General features: G+C 34.4%; 1 protein-coding gene across 1 annotated transcript in view; it reads left to right on the top strand.

The window, feature by feature from the left end:
* Window positions 1–24,607, top strand: part of LOC129233111 (UPF0462 protein C4orf33 homolog) — a 78,045-nt gene that overhangs the window by 27,040 nt on the left and 26,398 nt on the right. Inside the window, exons 4-5 of the mRNA XM_054867170.1 lie at window positions 1,762–1,819; window positions 23,363–23,414. Coding sequence (XP_054723145.1) covers window positions 1,762–1,819; window positions 23,363–23,414 — 110 coding nt within the window. The remainder of the gene's footprint in view (window positions 1–1,761; window positions 1,820–23,362; window positions 23,415–24,607) is intronic.

Raw genomic sequence — 24,607 nt, 5'->3', positions numbered from 1 at the left:
CAAAAAGCAATGTTTTCTATCAAAATTCCCCAAATTCAAAAATTATTTTTACACTAATATTTTTCATAAACTGAATCGTTTTCCTCTGATATTTTTGTCTCTTGAAATCCCCCCCCCCCCAAATAGCCAAATTTTCTTATAAAATTCCCCAACTTTTATTTTCTTCCCATTTTTGCTTGTTTTTGTTTTCTTTATCTTTTTTTATCTTTACTAATAATAAAGCTGAAAGTCTCTCTGTCCAGATCTCTCTCTCTCTGTCAGGATCTCTGTGACGCACATGACACCTAGATCGTTCGACCGATTTTCAAGAAATTTGGCAAAGGATCAGTTTGTAGCATGGGGGTGTGCACCTTTAAGCGATTTTTCGAAAATTCGATTTTGTTCTTTTTCTATTCCAATTTTAAGAACATTTTCCCAAGCAAAATTATCATAAGATAGAGGACTAAACTACCAAGTTATCATAATGTGGAACCGTAACGCGGGCAAGCCAATTGGCGAGAAATTCATCATACATTATTTGTAAATATACAGGGGAACCAAAACACCTTTTAATTTTCTACTACGGGCAAAGCCGTGCGGGTGCCACTAGTCATTAATACAAGCGCCTAACCGAGAGATAAGAAAAAGCCAATTTTTTTTTTCTACTCGCATTTACTACTCTGCTTCTGTATGTACATTTAAACTATGTTTGTTGTATATATTTATCCAAGAACATTCTACATCAGACTTATTTTTGCCTGTTTCACGTATCAACTAGGTACTCATGCAGAACTATTAATGCGAATTCCATAGCATAATATTCCACATAATGCAAAATGCGAATTCCATAAAGTTGAGCAAAGCTAAACCAACACTGTTTGATACAAACAATATAACTACCAGATGTCAAGGCACGAATTTAAATACAAATTTTTTTTTCCTAAAGTTTTTTCCCCCCCAGGTTTACCCCAAGGAAAAAATTTTTACCCAGATTTTTCCTCAAAATCCATTTCCCCAAAATTTCCCCAGAGCGCACCAGATTTCCCCAAAATGGGGAAAATTCCCCCAATCTGGCAACACTGGTATAAAGCTGTATGCTAATATTATGAAGTCAGAATTGAAAAAAAACACTACGTACAAAAAATCCTCACTTAATGAAACTTCCTTCTAAAATTCCTAGCTGCTTATGAACTCTTGAACTTACCCCAGTCTGTTTCAATTTGTTTACCTTACCTTTATGCAATTCCAAAATGCCAATGCCACGAAACACCTGTTTCCGTTCGCTTTATCTGCTCTGCCACCAGCATCATTGGGAAAAATTTCAGTGTTATCTTTTATTTCTCATGAAGAGACAAGTAAATTTTTTATTTATTTTTTTTTTCTCTCTCAAAGGGGAGGGTACTGGATGGAAATGCTTATAAATAAGATCCCCGACTTTCAAAAGTAAACGAAACTTGAAGAAATATTACTTTTGAAATAAACTATTTGAAATCTTTGGAGATGGATCTATCTCCAGCTCAGTCACTTTCCTATGCCGGGCTGATGAGTGCTAATAAGCACGAAACTGCAGTCCTCGGCTGGAAATGACTGAGCTGGCGGTGTATTTCATGTATTTGAAATCTTCATCCAAGAAAAGGGAAACCATCTTTTAATTGTACCTTTTTTCACATCTGTTTGCATTCCATTGCATATATTATCAATTCCATAAGTTGTTAACTTTTTTTCTAATGTTTTGATGATGATGCTATGATAGAGGAAAATGTTAATTTATTTTCATTTTAGTTGTTGAAGCCTTCTTTCTTGGAGAAAATGAAAAGTATTTAGAAGTAGAATTTTCTCCGTGAGTATACTTTTAAATGTTTTTTTTTTCATCTATCTATTATTATTATTTAAAGTTAAAAGTGTGATTTTTAAATGCACGTATAGTATTTTATTGGAAAATTTCTTTCGTCATCTGGGTGTACAATTTGGCATAACTTAAGTTTTCTGTAATTGAAAAGATTGTCAAAGCTAAGAATAATACAAATACACATATGACAACCAGCAACAGGCTCTGGGCTTAGCTAGGCTGGTCCTAGTAAGTTTAGGATTTCTCAATAAAGATCCTCTTAAAGTTACCACCACCTCTTTTAGTAAGCTGTTCCAAGTGCCCAGGACCCTACTAAAGGAGTCATTTTTCATAATTTCCAGGTTAGTCTGAGATTTGAATAGCTTAAAACAATGACCCCTTATCCTGCTTTCCATGTGAAAATTTAACCATTTACATCTTTCATTTTGATAAATTTAAACAACTGAATCGGGCGCCCTCAGACTCTTATTTGCTCCAATCTATACATATTAAGCCTTTTAAGTCTGGTATCATAATCTAAATTTGAAAGTACCCTCACAAATCTAGTGAGCAATTCTCGAAAAAATGTCCGGTGCGTAACGCTTAGTTTTTTATTTTATTCAAGTAACTATTAGTTAAATATGGGATTAACTGTTATGCTTTGATAGTATATTAAAGCATGTATTGTTCCCCAGTAGCATTATTTTTTGAAGGCTTTGGTTCGCTGGAAAAAATAAAAAACTTAGCATTACGCTCGGGAAATTTTTTTTAGGATCAACCTAGTAGTCTTCTTTGAACCCCTTTCCAACAACCAAATATCTTTCTTGAGATAAGGAACCCAAAACTGAACAGCATACTCCAAAAGAGGTCTTACCAGACTTCTATCTAAAGGCAGAAGAACTTTCTTGAAGTATACTGTGCAAGATTTCAATAAGGAAACCAACACTGAACAGCATACTCCAAAAGAGGTCTTACCAGACTGCTATCTAAAGGCAGAAGAACCTTCTTGAAGCATACTGTGCGAGATTTCGATTTACCCGTAGGGTCTTGGAATGCATCCCTCGTGTAAGTCGAGATTCGACTGTTTAAAAATTCCAGAACCCTGGTGCAACATGCCACTTGATTCACCTTTCTATTTCACATGGTTTGCTGTTATGTCATTTCAAAATAGGGGAGTTCTTTTTCAAACAGCCTGTATTTTAAAAAAAGTACTTTCTTACACAGGGTGGCGACAGATCAGGGAAAAGTCAGGGAAATTTGAAAAAATGAAAAAAATCAGAGAAAATTGATTTTATGAAGAAAAAAAATTTTTTTTTTGCTTTACAAAATTAAGTACTGTAATTCCCTACGCATTTTCTGCCAATTACAGTCGACGCTCGATATAACGACCATCTCCGTTCCAGAGAAAAAGGTCTTTATAACGAGTGGTCGTTATAAGAGGTATAAATTTAAAAAATATACATCGTCATCATGCATGCCCCATTGTTGCCAAAAAAAATGGTACTTTTTCAAACATCGCAAGTAAATGCCCAAATTATTTTTATCATAGGAATTTTTAGAAAAATCGTGTGCAAAATATTATGACAGAATATTAAACAAGTTTTAAAGTAGAAAATATAGGGAGGAAAATGTTACACATTTTCAAATCTGCTACTACTACTACTACCACAACAATTTCTGAAGATAAAACCAGAAACAGACGTCTGCCTTTTTAGCAGACGTGATTTTTGCAAAACATTATTTTGTGTTTCAGATATAGGTGATAAATTATGTTTCTCTTGCTTTACAAAGAAACATTTAAAAGTCCTTCAAGAACCCCAAATCTTTAAAACCACTAGATTCAAACACCAAACTACCAATACATCTGTCAACTCCTTTTTCTTAGGAACCTGGAAATTTCTCGATTTTTCCTCCCATTATTTTTTCTGTGCTAGCTGTGGTGAATGGTAATCTCCCCCCCCCCCTCTCAAAGTTGGATTTGACATTGAAAACTTCAGGCAGATGTCCGTAAGCAATAATCAAGGTCATTTTAAGCTACAAATTTGTTTTATTGGAATAAACACAAGGAATAGCGTCCGCTGAATTCCGTCGCTGTATTGGATTAGACGATACAGAACGGTCGTTACAACGAAAGCAAATTAACATAGAGTTCATAGGAACAAAGTTGGGACTTGTACCATTGGTCATTATAATGGGACGGTCTTTATAATGTGTGGTCGTTATAATGAGCGTTGACTGTATCTATACAAAAAAAAGTAAAATTAATGAGGTGTGATTATACACTGCCGCATATTTGTGCATCATTTTTCCTCAACGTCAAAATATTGAATTTTACTTATTAACCACAGGATGAACTTCATAGGATTGCTTCTGTATCTGTTAGGTTGTTTATTTTACCTAGCTTGAAAATTCCTTTTACGCTTTCAATGTTATGTAAAATAAACAGCCATACAGGCAAAGAGGAAGCCTTCATTAATGCCTTAGCTCCTTTGCCTTTATTCCATTGTCTCGAAGTGATTAGCGTACTGTAATCGCGATTTCAAGAAGAAAGTTTTAGTTTTTGAATTAATATTGATAAAAGCTTAAAAGTTATTACTTCTTCATTTTTTAAATTTAATTGCTAAAATTGAACTTTCAATCAAAAAAAAACTTTGTTTTTTACCGTTATACTATTTGCTGTCACCAGATTATAAGGGTTTTCTTTTCTTCAGACTTAAATAATTCTTTTATTTTGTAAACAAGTTGTATTCTTTAGTTTTATATTTGGAAATTAACTAATTGTTTTTTTTTTTTCTTGCATTTCAAAGTTGTTTGTTACAAAAGCAATCTAAGATTTTTTTTCGTTAGGTACTGAAATCATTTGAAATAGAGTTAACTTGTGTACTTAAGTAAATATCTTTATTTTTTTATTGTTAAAATGATGTATTCATTCATTAAAACCTATGTTCTTGATTAGAGAAAAGCTCCCTATGAATGGATGTCAAAGGTTTCATCTATTTTGCATAAATATGTCAATTAGTTATACAAGAATAACTATATTACTTCTATTCTTTCACTATTACTTGTTTTCAATTACTTTTTAGTTCTATCATAAATACACATATCTTTTTAAGAGTAATTTTAATAGTTTCTTAAAATTCTTATGCTAAGTGGTATCTGGAAGTAAAGTTTTTTTTTTTTAAATTTTCTATAATCTTTCCATGTAGAAAAATCTAATATACTGTTTTGTAGGTCCCCCCCCCCCTCAAAAAATTGACTTGATATGTTTTTTTTTTTTTTTTTTTAAAGCATTTTATTAAAAAAGTAGCATCTTTATAAAATATATCTTTAATTCAGCAACTTTACACAACTTAAAATGTTTAAAATACTGCATTTTATACAAACATACAATGGATTTCAGGTAGAGCAAAGAAAGAAAACCATTATCATTGGTAACATAAATCAGGGAAATTTGGTTTAATCAGGGAAAAGTCAGGGAGCTTTTTTTCACAATTCCTGTCACCACCCTGTTACAGATTTGAAAGGAACTAATGTCATATCCCTCCCCCCTGGCGACTTTTTCCTGTTGGCACCAAGAAAGTGTCGCCAAGAAAACAATGTATGACAACATATGTTATACATTGTTCCTAGCGATACTTTTTTAAGCTCCAACAGGAAAAATTCAGATAAAAAAAACACGATCAAAGCACTTCAGAACACAATATGTATAAAAACAACATAAAACCACAGCAAAAAACATTGCAAATATAAACTTCAAAAATACCAGAAACTAGAAAGTTTTTGTACACAAAGAAAAATTATTAGAAGGTATTTAAAGTACTTAAATTAACAAATTACTATAACAGATCACCAAAGAAATATATATCAATAGAAATAAAAGCTATTTTCTAACATGCATTACATCAAACAAAAACTTTTCTCACACTCCACTTAAAAAGAGCAAAGCGATTCAAATGGCAATGTTTAAAGCGGAAAACATCCCCAAAATCAATAACTATTTCAGCCAAAAAAAAAATGCTTAGTTATTCAAATTTCGGTGTATGAAAAGTTTAAAAGAAAAAATAAACTATAGAGTTCTCTTTGTTTTTTTCAATTACAAGTTGTGCCAAAGATGAAAAGAAGTAGAGTAGTGTATAATAAGTAGATTTTTCATGCTAAATAGTTTGACAATATGCTGTAGAAGTAAGATAAAAGCTAAGGGAAAACAACGACTTTTCAAAATGTTGCATTATAGCAAGAATTGAAACATGTAATTCATAAGAAATTATCTCAAGTAACATGTTCCAGAACCTTGAGAACCATGATTTTTACACTTTTGATGCAAAATGTATCTAGGAGCTGAATTTAACATATTTTTGTATTCCTCCCCTGTACCCCTCCCATTCGTTAGAAAATTCAAAATTCAAGGTTTGTAGCCAAACTATCCAAATTCTCATGGTTTTCTAGCATTTGGAAATTAAATTGACTTTTTCAAGCATTTTTCATTTTTTAGGAACAAATCGTGCAATTTTTCAACCCCTAACAACGGGGGCCCTAAGCTATAGAGTTGTTTAACTTATAGGTAAATTCAGCTCTGTCATCCCTCAAAAGAATTTTTCATATTTTGAGTAGTACTTAATATCCTTATGCATATTCCTTCAAATTTCTGTATCAATTGCTATTTTGTAAAGGATGTGTTAATAAAACGTTAAAAAAAAATCAGTGCTTAAGCAATAAATATCGTTGCATTGTTCTTCGTTGCGTTGTAGGTGGTTATGGTAATGTCTTTCTTTGGAACTTTTTTTCTGTCTTTATATTTCCATTGCATGTTTTATTTTGTACTTATTTAACTTTTGTTGTTTTCCAACCTCTTTCTGTTTTCCTGAATTATGTTTATTCTTCCTTTCGCTAAATGTGGCAGTTGATTCGTAGTAAAATCTTTTCGGACATAAATTTATTGCTAATTTATTAATCGGCGGTTTCATTTTGACAGCAACATGTATTTTACGGGTCTTTTTACTGAAATTAATTGCTTAACGGTTTTCTCTGGGAGGGAATCATGCAATAAATCTTGACTTTGAGTTCCGTTTTGTCTTGTTTTGCTTTTGTTATTGCTTATTTTGACATTTAAACTGTCTGCTGTCCATTTTCATTGCTTTTACTGGGTGTCTTTACATCTAGAAGCTCACACCTTTGAATTGAAAAAGGGGTTCCTTGAAACCTCGAAACACGTGTATTCTGAAATCTGTTTATTTGTGCTAAACAACGTTGGATATTTCCTGTTATATCAGTGCTTGTTGAAAACAGAATTTGTAGTTTGAAGAGATTAGGAATAATGTATTTTATGAATCTAGTTCTTTTTACTGAAATATTTCTGATTTCTTAGAATGCATTTAAGCTTTGGGGGAAGCAGTAGCAGGCACCTCTTTTAGAATGCGTCCTTTAATGCTTCAGAAGAGTTCAATTGCTCTCATTGCTTCTCCCCAGTATCCACGCCTGATTGTTGGGTCTACCACGAATTTTGCAAGCAAATGAGGCATGTGGGTAAAGAATCAGGGGCCAATCCAGGAGTTTTTTCTCGCTACCTATTTTTGTGAAAGTATTGCATCATTCTATTTTTGTGAAAGTTTTTTTTTATCAGCATTGTTTTTGTGAACTTTTAGAGGCATCCTAATTTTTGTAAAAAAGAAGTAGAACAAGTGAAATTTTAGTTTGAAAAGTGTAAATGTTATCTAGTATTCTTTTTAACAGGTTTTGTTTTTTGGGGAGGGGGGGGGAGCTAAAAACCTAAGAAGTACCAAAAATATCATTGTAATTTCAGCTTAATGGGCTATGTACTGTGTACAATATAGGAAATTATGAGAAAAAACGGTTTCCCAAAACAGATGTTGAAAGATTGCGATAATATTGCATAAATACACTTAGGCGAAAAACAGCTAAAAATTAGTTTAAATACTACAAAAAGGTTTCTATTTAAGGGATTGTTCGTATAAACCTGCTTAGAATTTTATTTTATGAGTAAATTTTGTTTTAAACAGAGAAACAAATTTTATATTTTAAAATGCTAATTTTTGTGAAATTTTCGATGTTTTTGTGAAGCTACTGATTTTATTACTTGATTTTTGTGAAAGTACCGATTTCAAAACAAGATTTTTGTGAATTTACCGAAAAACGGTAGCAAAATCAGCCTGTATTGGGCCCTGAGAATAGACATCAATTGAAAACCCAACAAACTGTGCACTAACATATTTCTTAAAACTGCTGTGCTTTTAGGAGATCAGGCCTTCTTTTGATTTTTCATTAAACATTTTAAATTCTACAATTTATTTGATTTATTATAAGTTTTAATTTGAGAAATCCTTTAGAAATTTTGCTTGATTGATAGAACTATATGCCGCCCCTTGTTTCGGCTATTGCGTGTGGTGCAAACCTGCTAGGATCGGCTCTGGAAATATTCAGGGACTCTTCCTGAATTTTTTTTTTTTAATTATAGTCCTAAAACGCATTTGTAGACCACATTTAATAACATTAGGGGAAAGTTTTAGAACTTTGCTCTGGATTTTTTTTAATTCTAAGTTCCAAAACAGTAGTTTTAAGCGATCTTTGGGTACATTAGAGAGACGGTGGTTTGGGGACTCTCTCCTAGAATGTTTCCAAAATTGAAGTGTAAAAATAATTGTAGGCTGTCTTTGAAATAAAAGGAAATCATTAAGATTCCTTTTATCTTAAGAGCATTTGTAGATCACATTTAATAACATTAGGGGAAAAGATGAGCTTTAGAACTTTGCTCTGGAGTTTTTTGCATTCTAAGTTCCAAAACAGTAGTTTTAAGCGATCTTTGGATACATTAGAGAGACAGTGGTTAGGGGACTCTCTCCTAGAATGTTTCCAAAATTGAAGTTTAAAAACACAATTGTGGGCTGTCTTTGGTGAAGTAAAAGGAAATCATTAAGTTTTAGGATTCCCCTTCCTTCCATCCTTCCTATCTAAGCCCTATCTTTTTTTATTTATTTTGAAAAGAATACAATAAAATTTATCCCAGGCCCGTCATTTGGTATATCAGGATGGTCACTCCTACTGATAATTCAAAAACAATGTAATTGTGCATTTGCTTATGCAATCTGTTGTTTTTCCCTTGTGAAATGTACTGAATATTCCTTGCCTCCTCCTGGAAATGATGGGCCTGTTTCCTCCCAGTTTCTTTTTCTGTTTTTGAAAAAGTTTCATGATGAAATTTTTAATAGCTTCACTAATAGTTTTACGTTCTTGAAATACACGCGTCTGTGACACCTATTCTAAACATTCTAGACTGAGGTGGTACCTGGATTTTTTTCCACTTTATTTTGCGTTAACTGTCATGAATCCTGAGCTTGAATAAGTTTCATTTTACTTTTGTTTTTTACCCTCAAATATTTAGATAGAACTACATACTATTAATATGAGTTTTCATTACTATGTTTTTAATCTCTCTCTTTTAACTGCTTCTATCAGGACCGACACAAACCAAGATGGAACCCTTGTTGGTTTGGTCACCAACCTCCTTAATCGAAGTTTTTTTAAATTGTGTACAGTAAGTACACAATTTTAAAAAACTTCAATTTAAAATAATGCGTCTTCCCATAATATTTATAAAACTTATACTGCTCTGATTCTGAGCTGGTTCTTCTTATTCTGAGCTAATAGTTCCTGATTAGGCTGACATGGCGTTTTGACAGCCCTGGATTCTATTTGGAACATATTTCAGCAGCCCATGTATTTTTCTCCACATTGCTGTGCTTTTTGTTAAGCTATTATGAGTTAAGAAAAAAACAAAAACAAATGTAAACATGTCAGCGACTGTTAATCAAGCTATAATGTTTAGCCTGCCATAGGTTTCCCTAATGCACTGAATATATTTGTTTGCAGCATACATTTTGGAGGCCTTTATCTAGGTTAATCTTAATAATTCAAATTCTCTGTCATTTCTAAATAATATTTTAAGATTGCATTTCTTTTTAAAATACATAAGAAAAAACCTTTTTTATCTTTATTTATCTGTTCATTCTTTATTCCCCGTTCTTTTCATTTTTTTGTTTTTTTTTTGAGCAATCACGATTGCTGATTGTTCTCACTTGACTGTTTTTTTCATCCATGTCCTACACACACGCGCACACATACACAACTACACACACACACACGCACACACACATGCACACACATACTCACACACATACACACACGCATACATACAGACACCACACACACACACAACTACCCACACATTCATGCCTCACACAGACACAAACACATCTGCCTACACACATATACACATACCCCCCCCCCCGCACACATTCATACACACAACTACCCCACACACTTATGCCAACACACAGACACAAACACACATGCCTACACACATATACATTTACCCCTACACACAAACACATACCCCCACACACAAACACACACGCCTGCATACACACACTTGTGATTGTGAAAAACATAATTTGAATTCAAGATGTCAAAATTCAAATTAATTTTTTATATTAACTTTTCTTCATTTATTTACTTTTTTTTTTAAACTTTTATCACTGTAAAGGTCCTCCACCCTTTTCTTTGCATCATCAAAATCTAATTTTTGTCCTCTTTCTTAGAGGAGTGAAGCACCACAGGTGGCAGTGCTGTTCTCCTCATCGGCTCTTTTCTGAAGATACTTTGCTAATTAACATTGATCCAACTTATAGCAGTATTCTCTCTTTAAATGAAATTTTGCCAATAACTATATATTGTTGAAATTTGCTAACTTTGGGCCTCTAGCCCTTGTTAATTAGGTCCTGTATAAGCCATGACAAATTTCTTCAAGCATGAGTATCTTTGCTAGTTGTGAGATTTTTCTTAATACAGTATACTCCCGATTATCCGTGCTAATCACCGGGCGGCGTAGCACGGATAATCGAAAAACACGGATAATCCGAAAAATCATTTAAGGAATGTGCAGGGTAACTATTTAAGGAGAAATTAGAAAAAAACTAAATAATATATATATATACTCACACAAACCAGGAACCTTTCTTCAAAATGTATTGCTTAAAAAAAATCTGTGATATATTTTTGTTTTCTTTCTTTGTTTGTTTGAATTACTGCGTATGTCCGTACGAATTTTTCTTACTGCAATTATTTCTCCGTAATCGTAACTTCTTTCACTCATGTAATCCAGTAAATGTTCCACAGATTGTAGAGCAGTAGAATGTAAAATTGTATTTTCTTCATATTCTTCATCTTCGTTTTCGGTATCATCACTTACGTTTGATTCAGTAACAAGTTCAATGATATTTTCGTCAGTTAGACATTGAAATCCTGATTCACATTCGTCGTTTTTAAGCCACTCTTGGACATTTTCAGCGTCAACTGATTGGAAACCTTCGATTTCTTTAACTTCCTCAATGATGTTATCGATATTATCGATAACATCATCAAAGCTTTAGAAAAGTGTGATTCCGAAATGATGCACAGATAATCGGAAGTATACTGTAGTATGCAAAGTGCAGGAGACTGGGTCATAATGCTGATATCTTTTGCTGACAAAAACTTCCATCTCCCGTGCCGGTAGGATTTTTTCCATTTCTTTCAGGGATTTTCCCTTCTCTCCGTGGCAGATGGCCTAGGGTGATACAATATGATACTTTTTGCATAGAGCCAAGGTATGGTTTTCATGCATGGAGGCTAGGCCATGGGTCCCCTTCTCTCGACTCAGGGCTTGATTACTGAATAGGCGAACTAGGCCATGGCCTAGAGCCCCTGCTATTTGGGGGCCCCCAAATGACTAAAACTGTTTTAGCAAATGGCAAAAATTGTAATGTTTGCTGACAAGAGGGCTCCAAAAAAGTTTGGCCTAGGGCCCCCAATATTTTAAATGGGGTCCCAGGCCAATAGGTTCAGAGGCCCAGGTGCAGTCATCCTAGAACTAATATAAACTTTTCAAACTGAATGTGATTTATGGAATTTGTTTTAAAAATTAAATAAAGACAAAGTTTTAACATTTTTGGGCCCCTTCCGACTTTGCCACTCCACCACACATTATGGGGTTGTGTGGTATGTAGTTATGCTACTGAAACCTCCACTTAAAACATCACTCCATTTGGAATGATTTCCCCTCACAACTACTCTTTGTTTCCTTCCAGTCAGCCAATTCCTAACACAAAGTAAAGTGTTTCCTCCTATTCCTATATCAGCTTGTTTGCTGAGAAGAGCAACATGAGGTACCTTATCAAAAGCTTTTTGAAAATCAATATAAACAACATCCACACACTTTTTGTTATCTAAAGCCAAGGTAACCTTGTCATAGAAATGAAATGAATTAGTAGCGCATGATTTACCTATCCTGAAACCATACTGCAAACTAGTCAACTTTTTAAACCGAAAACACCATTAATTATAAGTTCAAACAATTTGTTCCAGCAGGGTAATGCCTGATTACATGTTTCTCAAATCTCAAAATCATTGCTTGATGCTTATTTCGTGAAATTTTCTTCACTGACTGGGCAAAAGTGCTGCACACAGACACAAACACATCTGCCTACACACATATACACATACCCCCCCCCCCCGCACACATTCATACACACAACTACCCACACACTTATGCCAACACACAGACACAAACACACATGCCTACACACATATACACATAACCCCTACACACAAACACATACCCCCACACACAAAAACACACGCCTACATACACACACTCGTGATTGTGAAAAACATAATTTGAATTCAAGATGTCAAAATTCAAATTAATTTTTTATATTAACTTTTCTTCATTTATTTACTTTTTTTTTTTTTTTTTTTTTTTAACTTTTATCGCTGTGAAGGTCCTCCACCCTTTTCTTTGCATCATCAAAATCTAATTTTTGTCCTCTTTCTTAGAGGAGTGAAGCACCACAGGTGGCAGTGCTGTTCTCCTCATCGGCTCTTTTCTGAAGATACTTTGCTAATTAACATTGATCCAACTTATAGCAGTATTCTCTCTTTAAATGAAATTTTGCCAATAACTATATATTGTTGAAATTTGCTAACTTTGGGCCTCTAGCCCTTGTTAATTAGGTCCTGTATAAGCCATGACAAATTTCTTCAAGCATGAGTATCTTTGCTAGTTGTGAGATTTTTCTTAATACAGTATACTCCCGATTATCCGTGCTAATCACCGGGCGGCGTAGCACGGATAATCGAAAAACACGGATAATCCGAAAAATCATTTAAGGAATGTGCAGGGTAACTATTTAAGGAGAAATTAGAAAAAAACTAAATAATATATATATATACTCACACAAACCAGGAACCTTTCTTCAAAATGTATTGCTTAAAAAAAATCTGTGATATATTTTTGTTTTCTTTCTTTGTTTGTTTGAATTACTGCGTATGTCCGTACGAATTTTTCTTACTGCAATTATTTCTCCGTAATCGTAACTTCTTTCACTCATGTAATCCAGTAAATGTTCCACAGATTGTAGAGCAGTAGAATGTAAAATTGTATTTTCTTCATATTCTTCATCTTCGTTTTCGGTATCATCACTTACGTTTGATTCAGTAACAAGTTCAATGATATTTTCGTCAGTTAGACATTGAAATCCTGATTCACATTCGTCGTTTTTAAGCCACTCTTGGACATTTTCAGCGTCAACTGATTGGAAACCTTCGATTTCTTTAACTTCCTCAATGATGTTATCGATATTATCGATAACATCATCGAAGCTTTAGAAAAGTGTGATTCCGAAATGATGCACAGATAATCGGAAGTATACTGTAGTATGCAAAGTGCAGGAGACTGGGTCATAATGCTGATATCTTTTGCTGACAAAAACTTCCATCTCCCGTGCCGGTAGGATTTTTTCCATTTCTTTCAGGGATTTTCCCTTCTCTCCGTGGCAGATGGCCTAGGGTGATACAATATGATACTTTTTGCATAGAGCCAAGGTATGGTTTTCATGCATGGAGGCTAGGCCATGGGTCCCCTTCTCTCGACTCAGGGCTTGATTACTGAATAGGCGAACTAGGCCATGGCCTAGAGCCCCTGCTATTTGGGGGCCCCCAAATGACTAAAACTGTTTTAGCAAATGGCAAAAATTGTAATGTTTGCTGACAAGAGGGCTCCAAAAAAGTTTGGCCTAGGGCCCCCAATATTTTAAATGGGGTCCCAGGCCAATAGGTTCAGAGGCCCAGGTGCAGTCATCCTAGAACTAATATAAACTTTTCAAACTGAATGTGATTTATGGAATTTGTTTTAAAAATTAAATAAAGACAAAGTTTTAACATTTTTGGGCCCCTTCCGACTTTGCCACTCCACCACACATTATGGGGTTGTGTGGTATGTAGTTATGCTACTGAAACCTCCACTTAAAACATCACTCCATTTGGAATGATTTCCCCTCACAACTACTCTTTGTTTCCTTCCAGTCAGCCAATTCCTAACACAAAGTAAAGTGTTTCCTCCTATTCCTATATCAGCTTGTTTGCTGAGAAGAGCAACATGAGGTACCTTATCAAAAGCTTTTTGAAAATCAATATAAACAACATCCACACACTTTTTGTTATCTAAAGCCAAGGTAACCTTGTCATAGAAATGAAATGAATTAGTAGCGCATGATTTACCTATCCTGAAACCATACTGCAAACTAGTCAACTTTTTAAACCGAAAACACCATTAATTATAAGTTCAAACAATTTGTTCCAGCAGGGTAATGCCTGATTACATGTTTCTCAAATCTCAAAATCATTGCTTGATGCTTATTTCGTGAAATTTTCTTCACTGACTGGGCAAAAGTGCTGCACACAGACACAAACACATCTGCCTACACACATATACACATACCCCCCCCCCCCCGCACACATTCATACACACAACTACCCACACACTTATGCCAACACACAGACACAAACACACATGCCTACACACATATACACATAACCCCTACACACAAACACATACCCCCACACACAAAAACACACGCCTACATACACACACTCGTGATTGTGAAAAACATAATTTGAATTCAAGATGTCAAAATTCAAATTAATTTTTTATATTAACTTTTCTTCATTTATTTACTTTTTTTTTTTTTTTTTTTTTTTAACTTTTATCGCTGTGAAGGTCCTCCACCCTTTTCTTTGCATCATCAAAATCTAATTTTTGTCCTCTTTCTTAGAGGAGTGAAGCACCACAGGTGGAAGTGCTGTTCTCCTCATCGGCTCTTTTCTGAAGATACTTTGCTAATTAACATTGATCCAACTTATAGCAGTATTCTCTCTTTAAATGAAATTTTGCCAATAACTATATATTGTTGAAATTTGCTAACTTTGGGCCTCTAGCCCTTGTTAATTAGGTCCTGTATAAGCCATGACAAATTTCTTCAAGCATGAGTATCTTTGCTAGTTGTGAGATTTTTCTTAATACAGTATACTCCCGATTATCCGTGCTAATCACTGGGCGGCGTAGCATGGATAATCGAAAAACAGGGATAATCTGAAAAATCATTTAAGGAATGTGCAGGGTAACTATTTAAGGAGAAATTAGAAAATAACTAAATAATATATATATATACTCACACAAACCAGGAACCTTTCTTCAAAATGTATTGCTTAAAAAAAATCTGTGATATATTTTTGTTTTCTTTCTTTGTTTGTTTGAATTGCTGCGTATGTCCGTACGAATTTTTCTTACTGCAATTATTTCTCCGTAATCGTAACTTCTTTCACTCATGTAATCCAGTAAATGTTCCACAGATTGTAGAGCAGTAGAATGTAAAATTGTATTTTCTTCATGTTCTTCATCTTCGTTTTCGGTATCATCACTTACGTTTGATTCAGTAACAAGTTCAATGATATTTTCCTCAGTTAGACATTGAAATCCTGATTCACATTCGTCGTTTTTAAGCCACTCTTAGACATTTTCAGCGTCAACTGATTGGAAACCTTCGATTTCTTTAACTTCCTCAATGATGTTATCGATATTATCGATAACATCATCGAAGCTTTAGAAAAGTGTGATTCCGAAATGATGCACAGATAATCGGAAGTATACTGTAGTATGCAAAGTGCAGGAGACTGGGTCATAATGCTGACATCTTTTGCTGACAAAAACTTCCATCTCCCGTGCCGGTAGGATTTTTTCCTTTTCTTTCAGGGATTTTCCCTTCTCTCCGTGGCAGATGGCCTAGGGTGATACAATATGATACTTTTTGCATAGAGCCAAAGTATGGTTTTCATGCATGGAGGCTAGGCCATGGGTCCCCTTCTCTCGACTCAGGGCTTGATTACTGAATAGGCGAACTAGGCCATGGCCTAGAGCCCCTGCTATTTGGGGGCCCCAAAATGACTAAAACTGTTTTAGCAAATGGCAAAAATTGTAATGTTTGCTGACAAGAGGGCTCCAAAAAAGTGTTTGGCCTAGGGCCCCCAATATTTTAAATGGGGTCCCAGGCCAATAGGTTCTGAGGCCCAGGTGCAGTCGCCCTAGAACTAATATAAACTTTTCAAACTGAATGTAATTTACGGAATTTGTTTTAAAAATTAAATTAAAGCAAAGTTTTAACATTTTTGGACCCCTTCCGACTTTGCCACTCCACCACACATTATGGGGTCGTGTGGTATGTAGTTATGCCACTGAAACTCCCACTTAAAATATCACTCCATTTGGAATGATTTCTCCTCACAACTACTCTTTGTTTCCTTCCAGTCAGCCAATTCCTAACACAAAGTAAAGTGTTTCCTCCTATTCCTATATCAGCTTGTTTGCTGAGAAGAGCAACATGAGGTACCTTATCAAAAGCTTTTTGAAAATCAATATAAACAACATCCACACACTTTTTGTTATCTAAAGCCAAGGTAACCTTGTCATAGAAATGAAATGAATTAGTAGCGCATGATTTACCTATCCTGAAACCATACTGCAAACTAGTCAACTTTTTAAACCGAAAACACCATTAATTATAAGTTCAAACAATTTGTTCCAGCAGGGTAATGCCTGATTACATGTTTCTCAAACCTCAAAATTATTGCTTGATGCTTTTATTTTGAGAAATTTACTTCACTGACTGGGCAAAAGTCTCAATCTAACTTTAATGGAAAGTTTGTGATTCGTTCTCTCTGGCACCCGAAGTATGAAAAATGATATTCAACATCAAAACAAGCAAGAATTAATTTTTTTCATTTAAAAAGCAGCGTGGACTATCAACTTTCTTTCAAATGGTTTTTATCTAAAGCTTCTAAATGATTTTTTAAGAATAGGTAGAGATTTTTTTTGCTGAAATCTTGTCTGTGTTCAGCAGGGAGTTTTGGCAAGAAAACATTTTTTTGCTTTTATTTGCTATTAAATGCAACATAATTAAGGTAACAAAATCAATTCATTAGCAATTCCCAACTCCAACGAACTATAGGGGGCACTGTAGCCACTTTCTAATAGCGGACAAAAAAGGTAAAACAAACGCACGTGGTAACGAAGAAATGCTAATAAGCCTAGTAAATTTTGTTCGTATGCATGATTTTTTCGCTTTATTCTTTTTAAATTAATTTTCAAAGTCTTGTTGATGTTATGACCCACGTAGAAAGAAATGAGAATTCAAGAAGCATTACTAAACGTCAAATATTAAAGCAAATTACCTAGTTCGTAGTTCTAAGCAGCCATTTCCACGATGTTGAATTCGATATTTATCAATTTTTGATGGAACTACATTTTCATTGTGGCCATAAGACTTACAAGAATAACAATTAATGCTAAATAATTTAATTATATGGCATTACGAATTATTATCAAAAGAAGAAGATGATAATTCTTTGCCTTGCTTGGCTAGCGCTAATTGTTTTGCATTTGTAGCTGAGTTATTTTTCTCAAATTGCCGAATCGGTTTATTAAAAAATTTTCTGTTTCGTATATTTCTAATTTCTGAATTATGATTTAATTCTGTCCTGCTATGCAAATCATCAACAAAATTCTCATGGATATATGGTGGTAGTTTTCTTTTTAATTGATCTACCATTATTTCTTTTTACTTATCGAATTCTGTAATCTTTCTACCATTTTATTCCACTCATGATAAAAAAATAAAAATGGTTTAACTAAAATGCGGAATCTCGCCAAGGTTACTTAGTTCGCACGATACTGAAACTATAACCCTAAGCAAATTTGGCGAAACCTTTCAGCTGAGAATAAAAGCAATAAAATAAATTCTTTCTCGGTTGAACATTTTTCATTTTGTTCTACAATAAGAAAATATTTTGCATACTATCCATTCCAACTAAATGCTGCTGTAAAATATGGTTAGTTAAATTAGTTTAAGATTTAAAAAAAAACCCATATTCTTACAAATTCACACAAAACAATAAAAAATTTTACCTGGTATAATGTTATCCAAGTTTGTTAATCCAGAGTTTTCTTGTGAACGCTTTCACCATTTCTCAATCAACTCACATTTTAGAAGGAAATAAGGAAAACTAACATTATTTTGAGAAGCTCGAGAATACTTCTAAGGGACGAAACAATTTCTGTAGCAATCGGAGACACATAGGTTGCGTTAATGAATACTCAGAACAAACTGCCCCTCTTTACGTCAACAAACACACGTTTAACGCAATGTGGCAATGTTTTAGTTTTTTTGGCAGTTTTGTAAATCACCGCAAGGTAGCGTATTCAAGCGCTGGAGTTGTGAATTAATTCTGAAGAATGTATTTAATGAAAATTTAACGCAATATTACTATAGAAATTGTATTCTTCTCATTCTATTTGAACTCGTAGAAATTAACAAATTCTTTCTGGACTCGACTTCGAAGTTATTCCGTATCTGGAGAGATTTAATCCATAATAAAATGAAAAAATTATTTCGAATCTGTCCAGTTGATGTATATCTTTCTTGCTCAGCTACCTCTACTGGACAAGCTATTCGCAACTCCAGAGCTCGAATACGCTACCTTGTGGTGATTTACAAAACTGCCGAAAAAACTAAAACATTGCGTTCCACGTGTTCATTTTGGGCAAAACAAACAGTTTGTTATGTGTATTTTTTTTTTATTTGCGTAATTCATCATTTGGAATCGTCATTCGCAACAGCGTAACATCAAAAACATCTGATATAAACTGTGAGTACACATTTTATTTATCTTGTTCTGAGTGAATTTGAATAAATATCAGTTTTTCAATTCGATGAAAAAAAAGCGGACTTAACAACATTGACTGGTCACTTTTCCTTAACCTAATTCCACATAAATGATTTAAATTACCTTTGTTACTACAGTATCCTACTGAAATAGACAGCATGCAAATAAATTTTCTTGAAAATATTTATCGCAGAACAGATTGAAAAATCCAGAAAGAACGTTAAGAATTTGAACAATAAAAAATAAAAGCGTGGAATTTTTATCGCTAAAATATTGCGCCAACTTTACTTTATTGCTCTGCTAAAGCTGTCATTATCGGTGGAAGAGTTTCGCCAAAAATCTGTTTTAAGGGTTATGGTTTTAGTATTGTGTGAAAGAATAATGTATCTTGACAAGATTTCGCATATCAGTTAAATCATTTCCATGACGAATGAATTAAATGCATCACGATTTCTTTTGATATCCAATCATATAGTCGTAGAAATAAATTATCTAGTGTTAAATGTTACTCTTGACAGTCTGTCACGTATGTCCACTATGTGACAAAAATGTCAACAAATGCCAAAAATGTCAACAAATGCCGGAAATGTCACGAAACTGGACATAATATGTACTAATGTATAGAAAAACGGTACACAATGAAAATGCTGTTCGAAACGAACCAAAAATTTATGAATTCCGAATTCAACATCGTGAAAATGGCTGCTTCAGAACAACTTACTGTGTGTTCTGCATTAATTTTTTACTTTCCTAATACTTTTTGATTTCTAATCTCTTTCTACATGGGTCAGAATAACCAAAAGACTTTGAAAAATCTTTTCAAATGAATAAAGAACAAAAAATTATGCATGCGAACAAAAATTTCTCATTTCCTAAGTTTAAAAGCAATTTATACGTTACAGCGTGGGTTTGTTTTAGTTTTTTCATCCGCCATTAGACTGACTGCAGCGCCCCCTATAGTTTGTTGGAGTCGCGAATAATTAATTTCATTTTGGCACAAAGCAACTGTCCCATTTCTCCTGATTCCTCTATTTCTGTAGCCATTAACTTTCTTAATACTGGAGAAAAGGTATAATTATCTCTTTGAAAGGCTTGCAAATTTTAAGTTTAGTTTCTCCACTACATTTCCAGGTACTTAGCATTTCTCCGGCTCGTGCATGCAATGTCCGGAACTGGTATTCGATTGTACTTTGAAGGATAGTAAAAAAACCAGGGTTGGCTTTCTGCCGGCAGAAACTAGTTTTTGCCGTGCCAGTGGCAGAAACTGGTTAAAACCGGCAGAAACTGGCAAAAACTTATTAGTCTCTTTAATAACTGAAGTAATTATTAAATGATATTTGTTTAAGTTAACTAAAATATAAAACTTCATTTCATCATTTTAAAAAATAAAATCCTATGCTAGTGCCCTTGATTTAGTTCAGAAAAGGAACTTTTCAATTGCAGATGCTCGAAAAATTTGGATTAATATAACAAAGGACGAGAAATAATGCGGGTTCTAAGGAAATAGGAGTGACATACAGAATTAAACAGGCATCACTGATTGTAATTTGCTTGCTTATATGCTTCATCTAAACTGCTTGTGATTGAAATTATTGTGTGCTTCAAGAAAGTGCCAGAATTTTACTTGCCAATATTAACGTAGATTTTGTCGCTATGTCACAGCTTTATAAAATAAATTGGCCCTACTTCTCAAAACTTATTTTTCCAGTCAAATTTTTAACATTACCCCAGTTACTACATGGTGGACCAGGTTAGAAAAATTTACAATAGATGAAAGTTTCACAAACATTGCTTGTTCCTTGATGCACTGCCTACTAGCTCTTCTGTAGCAAGAATATTCTAAAATTTCTTGTTTGTGCACATTAAATTGAGAAACTGCTTAGAGTTTAGAAACACCTTTTCTAAGAGGCAACTGCAGGGTTAAAAAAAATCTCAGATTTTAGTTTTAACTGTGAAGATATTGTAATTAAAGTGTACTTTGGGGTTAAGAACTAATTATGTTTTTCCGTGCATTTTCTATTGTATGTCAGTATTTTTTTACATACAATACTGTCAGTAAAAAAATACTGACATGCAATAGAATTTTTTTTTTTTTTTTTTGTCATTTTGTGAGTTTTTGCCAGTTTCTGCCGCAAATGTGGCAGAAAGTGGTTTTTGCCCTGCCGGTTTTAACCGGTTTCTACCAGTGGTTTTAGCCACCTCGGCAGAAACTTGCCAACCCTGAAAAAAACCCTATTTTTCCCTAAATAAGCAGGAAATAAGATGTCACAATCATCTACTGGATTTATCACTTGGAATATTGACAGGTATGTGTCATGTATTTATGTTTTACGTTTTAGCAGATTGGCAACATCGAAAAACAAACCACGTAACTTGATATTGGAAAAGATTAATTTTAAAATTGTACTGATCAGAATTGTTGGTAATAAAATCATGATACAATACATAACATGGTGTCAGAGTATAAAGTACTCACGTAGCCAGTACTAGAAGCAAAAAGTGCTTTTCATTAGTCCTTTTATTTGTAAAATCTATTTCTGCGATAAACTCTACCATCCTTCCCTTTAATAACATAAGACCGAGAATTATGATTGGATTGAATGACAGTTCCTTGCTTCCACAGCTCGTTCGGCATTTTACGAAACCATACCTTTGCCTGATTATGAAGAGTTGGCAACTCTTTTCCATGTATGAGCATCCGCCGAAAACCCGGTAAGAAGATCGTCAAGAACTATTGTCAAGCCTCAGCAATATGGATACATTTGAACTGAATTTAATCATTTATTTATTACTGTAGAAAATATTTTAATCTTTTTTATTTCCTTTAAAAAGGGCATGTCATGTATTTATGTTTTACGTTTTAGCAGATTGGCAACATCGAGAAAACAAACCACGTAACTTGATATTGGAAAAGATTAATTTTAAAATTGTACTGATCAGAATTGTTGGTAATAAAATCATGATACAATACTTAACAGTATGGAACTATTTCAAGAACTTGTGGAGTATTTTCTCCAGGGCAGTATTTTTTGTATATTTCCTCCATTGTCTTTAAAGTGAAAAAATGACATTGTACTCAAAAATGAAGTTTTCTTATTGGTACTTAAAATACACCGCCAGCTCAGTTATTCCATCCGAGGGCTGCAGTTTCGTGCTTTTTAGCACTCATCAGCCCGGAATAGGAATCACATGAGCTAGAGGCGAAAAACCTCTTAAGGGAGCCAAGAGAGCCAAACAAACTGGTAGCTAATGCAGAATTAGCAAACCTGATGAGCGACGCAGCAATGGTGCTGTTCAACTCAAAGATTGATGGCAAAGCACCAAAGCTCAAAAGTATCATGGATCTTTGAGTTGAACCGCACCATAGAGCACCAAAGATTGATGGCAATGCACCAAAGCTCAAAAGTATCATGGATCTTTGAGTTGAACCGCACCATAGAGCACCAAAGATTGATGGCAAAGCACCAAAGCTCAAAAGTATCATGGATCTTTGAGTTGAACCGCACCATAGAGCACCAAAGATTGATGGCAAAGCACCAAAGCTCAAAAGTATCATGGATCTTTGAGTTGAACCGCACCATAGAGCACCAAAGATTGATGGCAAAGCACCAAAGCTCAAAAGTATCATGGATCTTTGAGTTGAACCGCACCATAGAGCACCAAAGATTGATGGCAAAGCACCAAAGCTCAAAAGTATCATGGATCTTTGAGTTGAACCGCACCATAGAGCACCAAAGATTGATGGCAAAGCACCAAAGCTCAAAAGTATCATGGATCTTTGAGTTGAACCGCACCATAGAGCACCAAAGATTGATGGCAAAGCACCAAAGCTCAAAAGTATCATGGATCTTTGAGTTGAACCGCACCATAGAGCACCAAAGATTGATGGCAAAGCACCAAAGCTCAAAAGTATCATGGATCTTTGAGTTGAACCGCACCATAGAGCACCAAAGATTGATGGCAAAGCACCAAAGCTCAAAAGTATCATCAATCTTTGAGTTGAACCGCACCATTGCTGCGGTCGCTCATCTGGTTGCTAATTCTGCATTAGCTACCAGTTTGTTTGGCTCTCTTGGCTCCCTTAAGAGATTTTTCGCCGCCAGCTCTTGTGATTCCTATTCCGGGCTGATGAGTGCTAATAAGCACGAAACTGCAGTCTTTGGCTGGAATAACTGAGCTGGCGGTGTATTTTAAGAATTTCTGCCTTAGCCCTGGCTTTTGGGCGGTAACTTCATACAAAATTTTCTTACTGGTCTCCTGTTTTTATTTAAGATACTTTGTTATGACATATCGGAACCATACCCAACCATCATTTCCTATAGTAGATGTCCTGCACTCGTTTCTAGGCTTTTATGTTTCATACTTGTTTCACATGATGTGTTATTTCATAATGTTTCTGAGGATTATTCTCTTGTGCGTTTTAATGAGTTATGATTTTTATTTTTCTAGTCATGGAAAACATTTGCTACTTCTGCTTGCTGGAAGAAAAAATGCCATAAAGGTGTTGTTAAGAAAACTTTTAAATATTATTTTTATAGTTCATTCATTCAAAGTGTCTTTTGAAAAATTTCGAAATGTTTTCAGAGACTAAATTTGTAGCATAAATATATCGCTCGTTTGGAAAAAGAGTACCACAATATGAAATTTTTAACTTTTTTTTACTTCCTTTTACAAAAAAGGAAGTATTGTATTCGCAAAAAAAATTTCACTCAAAAATCGGCCTTAATTTTCATTTTTCTCACCCCCGAATGAATGTTGAGTTTTTTTTCCGACCCGATCAAACTTGCATGTATGCCTAGGAATTTACAGACAACCGAAATATCCATTTTGACGATCCCCGAGTTAATTACAACGAATTTTCTCGTGACGTCTGTATGTACGTATATATATGTGCGTATGTGTGTATGTATCTCGCTTAACTCAAGAACAGAATGTCCTAGAAAGTTGAAATTTGGTACTTGGACTCCTAGTGGGATCTAGTTGTGCACCTCGGTTTTTGGTTGCATTCGGATGCTCCAGAGGGGGTTTTCTGCCCCTTTTTGGGGGGAAATCATTGTTAATTTCGATGTAAACTCAAGTGGTGTTATAATTTGACAGACACTTGGCGATATATCGCCAGTCTTTTGGTCGCCAAGTTTTTTCCCCTACTTGGCGACAAATTTGGCGATTTCATTTTTTAAATCTGGTTTTAATTTAGCCACTGTTGGTGATATTTAGAGAGTAAACTACTGAATCACATTAAGACTGACAATAATGAGAAAATGACGTTAAATTGGAGTAAAAGGAAGTTATGTGATGCACACATCAGCTCGTTTTTTTTTTTTTTTTTTGCTTCAAGGCCTTCAAAGGATGTTATCTTTGGAAAATAATGACAGATTTTTTGTTCTAATATTAACCACTGGAGAGCACAACAAACTTACTTTTCTTAATGCAAATTGCCTGAAGAGTTCAACTTCAAACATTTCTGTAAAATTTCATTTCTTCGTGTTGCGGCACTCTTCTTCCAAATGAGCGATATATAATGCGGTAGAATGTCAAAAATCCAAATGCACTGTCCTGGAGCCGTAAATCGTAGATTTTGTTGATGATTTTGTGTGTGTCATGAGTCGGTTTTTCCTCAATAAGAGGAAAACCTCAATAAGAGGAAAACCGACCTAATAAGACAGGGCATAATACAGGCTGATTTCGCTTCCG

This window comes from Uloborus diversus, unplaced genomic scaffold, assembly GCF_026930045.1.
Source record: "Uloborus diversus isolate 005 unplaced genomic scaffold, Udiv.v.3.1 scaffold_17, whole genome shotgun sequence".
Classification (NCBI taxonomy): Eukaryota; Metazoa; Arthropoda; class Arachnida; order Araneae; family Uloboridae; genus Uloborus; species Uloborus diversus.
The sequence above is the reverse complement of the archived record's forward strand: the minus strand, read 5'-3'. Positions and strand labels throughout refer to the sequence as shown.